The 3,572-nt window shown below is 44.2% G+C and overlaps 1 protein-coding gene across 1 annotated transcript; it reads right to left on the bottom strand.

Annotated features, from left to right (window-relative positions):
* Positions 1-259: 259 nt before the first annotated feature.
* LOC121562710 (serine/threonine-protein phosphatase 6 regulatory ankyrin repeat subunit A-like) lies at positions 260-3,064 on the bottom strand (the record flags this gene model as incomplete). Its single annotated transcript, XM_045220015.1, has 3 exons — positions 2,818-3,064; positions 596-683; positions 260-352 (listed from the first exon to the last, which is right to left on the bottom strand). Coding segments are annotated over exons 1-3 (359 nt in total), but the record flags the coding sequence as incomplete, so codon positions are not given.
* Between the last annotated feature and the right edge of the window lie 508 nt (positions 3,065-3,572).

The following is a 3,572-nucleotide window of genomic DNA, read 5'->3' as shown; positions in this document are numbered from 1 at the left end:
GCGTTAGTTTTGTTGTTTTGCACCTTGTTGACCTGCCTTGTACTTACCTCAGTTTTTTTCTGTCTACAGTCATTCTCCCGGAACCTTCACCCAACCCCTGCCGTGCCATCGTTTAATCTGCCACTTCACCTCCACCTACTCATCTCCGCCACCCGCTCCGTCTCCTGGATTATTCTGCACCTTTTGAATCTGTAATAAACACTCACCTTCGTTCAACTCTCCTTGTCCTGGTCTGCTTCTGGGTTCTGTCTTAGGGAACCGTGACACTTTGGCTTCTACGCTGGCTCCCTTGTTGAGCAGTGAGTACACACAGTCTGTGTGTCCGCTCAGCACTGACAGCATCAGAGGGGTTCTGATACACAAGACAACAAGGTCATATTACAAACTGGTAATAACCAGGCTGAGTCCCGTAATAACCAGGCTGAGTCCCAAATGGCAACCTATTCCCTATATGGTACACTACTTTTGACCTGAGCCCATAGGGTTCTGGTTTAAAGTAGTGCACCAAGTAGGGCATAGGGTGCCATTTGGGACGTAGACCTAGTGTCAAAATCTCTTTATTTCAGGAATTGTATCCAAAACCCAATTGACTTACTGTCCATTCCCGTCTTGAACGTCCACTGCACTCTGGAGGTCAGCATTTCCAATCAGCAAACGCAAACACTCCGAATCACCGTTGGTAGCTAGAGGAGGATAAACAGAGAGGATATAAGAATGTGAGATGATTGACCGTTGGTAGCTAGAGGAGGATAAACAGAGAGGATATAAGAATGTGAGATGATTGACCGTTGGTAGCTAGAGGAGGCTAAACAGAGAGGATATGAGCTGATTGCTGGACGACTATTACCTTCACATGAACAGACAGATTTCTAGAACAGTGGTATTGGTAGATGACATCCTCATGATGTTAACACAGCAGATAATAAAACATTTTGGGGCTGAGGCCCTCGAAGCCTGTCACCTGCTAGCTGTGTACCTGGCTCTGGATAGAAGTCCCCCTGTGCACTGATCTAGGATCAGCTTACCCTCCCCAGATCCTCAGCAATAATGACAAAAAATTACCTTAGATCAGTGTGTAGTGGGCATTTTCACACTATGCTACAGTGGGGAAAAAAAGTATTTAGTCAGCCACCAATTGTGCAAGTTCTCCCACTTAAAAAGATGAGAGAGGCCTGTAATTTTCATCATAGGTACACGTCAACTATGACAGACAAATTGAGAAAAAAAAATCCAGAAAATCCCATTGTAGGATTTTTAATGAATTTATTTGCAAATTATGGTGGAAAATAAGTATTTGGTCACCTACAAACAAGCAAGATTTCTGGCTCTCACAGACCTGTAACTTCTTCTTTAAGAGGCTCCTCTGTCCTCCACTCGTTACCTGTATTAATGGCACCTGTTTGAACGTGTTATCAGTATAAAAGACACCTGTCCACAACCTCAAACAGTCACACTCCAAACTCCACAATGGCCAAGACCAAAGAGCTGTCAAAGGACACCAAAAACAAAAATGTAGACCTGCACCAGGCTGGGAAGACTGAATCTGCAATAGGTAAGCAGCTTGGTTTGAAGAAATCAACAGTGGGAGCAATTATTAGGAAATGGAAGACATACAAGACCACTGATAATCTCCCTCGATCTGGGGCTCCACGCAAGATCTCACCCCGTGGGGTCAAAATGATCACAAGAACGGTGAGCAAAAAATCCCAGAACCACACGGGGGGACCTAGTGAATGACCTGCAGAGAGCTGGGACCAAAGTAACAAAGCCTACCATCAGTAACACACTACGCCGCCAGGGACTCAAATCCTGCAGTGCGAGACGTGTCCCCCTGCTTAAGCCAGTACATGTCCAGGCCCGTCTGAAGTGCATTTGGATGATCCAGAAGAGGATTGGGAGAATGTCATATGGTCAGATGAAACCAAAATATAAATTTTTGGTAAAAACTCAACTCGTCATGTTTGGAGGACAAAGAATGCTGAGTTGCATCCAAAGAACACCATACCTACTGTGAAGCATGGGGTTGGAAACATCATGCTTTGGGGCTGTTTTTCTGCAAAGGGACCAGGACGACTGATCCGTGTAAAGGAAAGAATGAATGGGGCCATGTATCGTGAGATTTTGAGTGAAACCCTCCTTCCATCAGCAAGGGCATTGAAGATGAAACGTTGCTGGGTCTTTCAGCATGACAATGATCCCAAACACACCGCCCGGGCAACAAAGGAGTGGCTTCGTAAGAAGCATTTCAAGGTCCTGGAGTGGCCTAGCCAGTCTCCAGATCTCAACCCCATAGAAAATCTTTGGAGGGGAGTTGAAAGTCTGTGTTGCCCAGCGACAGCCCCAAAACATCACTGCTCTAGAGGAGATCTGCATGGAGGAATGGGCCAAAATACCAGCAACAGTGTGTGAAAACCTTGTGAAGACTTACAGAAAACGTTTGACCTGTGTCATTGCCAACAAAGGGTATATAACAAAGTATTGAGAAACTTTTGTTATTGACCAAATACTTATTTTCCACCATCATATGCCAATAAATTCATTAAAAATCCTACAATGTGATTTTCTGGATTTTTTTTCTCATTTTGTCTGTCATAGTTGACGTGTACCTATGATGAAAATTACAGGCCTCTCTCATCTTTTTAAGTGGGAGAACTTGCACAATTGGTGGCTGACTAAATACTTTTTTTCCCCACTGTATATAATATCCCTAGAGTGGACATTGGCATCCTAGCAACATGACCAAACAAATGTCCATCTTGGTAAGGAAAACTTTTGAATTACAGAATCTCTAGGTCTTACGTGATATCCTATGCGTACCTGCAGCGTGGATGGGGGTCCTCTTCAGGGTGAAGTCTTTAACCAGGATGGAGGCTCCCTGGTTGATGAGGACGTCAACACACTCCACATGGCCTTTAAAGGCAGCCAGGTCCAGAGGGGTGCGCCCCTGGCTGTTCCTCACGTCTAGATCCAGCAGAGACTGAACCAGGACCTCCATAGCATGGTGGTGGCCGTGGTACGCCTGAATGGAAACAAACACACAGTCTGAAGCAAAGTCCAGTGGTATGCCTGAACAGATATACACTCCTAATATAATCAATGTCCTATAGTAGACCAGTGGTATGCCAGAACAGATATACACTCCTAATATAATCAATGTCCTATAGTAGACCAGTGGTATGCCAGAACAGATATACACTCCTAATATAATCAATGTCCTATAGTAGACCAGTGGTATGCCAGAACAGATATACACTCCTAATATAATCAATGTCCTATAGTAGACCAGTGGTACGCCTGAACAGATATACACTCCTAATATAATCAATGTCCTATAGTAGACCAGTGGTACGCCTGAACAGATATACACTCCTAATATAATCAATGTCCTATAGTAGACCAGTGGTACGCCTGAACAGAAATACACTCCTAATATAATCAATGTCCTATAGTAGACCAGTGGTGCGCCTGAACAGATATACACTCTTAATATAATCAATGTCCTATAGTAGACCAGTGGTATGCCTGAACAGAAACAGTCCTAGACCTCTAAAGTAGACCAGTGTCTCTCAAAT

The sequence above is a fragment of the Coregonus clupeaformis genome, unplaced genomic scaffold (assembly GCF_020615455.1).
Source record: "Coregonus clupeaformis isolate EN_2021a unplaced genomic scaffold, ASM2061545v1 scaf3026, whole genome shotgun sequence".
NCBI classification, from domain to species: domain Eukaryota; kingdom Metazoa; phylum Chordata; class Actinopteri; order Salmoniformes; family Salmonidae; genus Coregonus; species Coregonus clupeaformis.
Note: the sequence above shows the minus strand (reverse complement) of the source record. Positions and strands in the feature narration are given on the sequence as shown.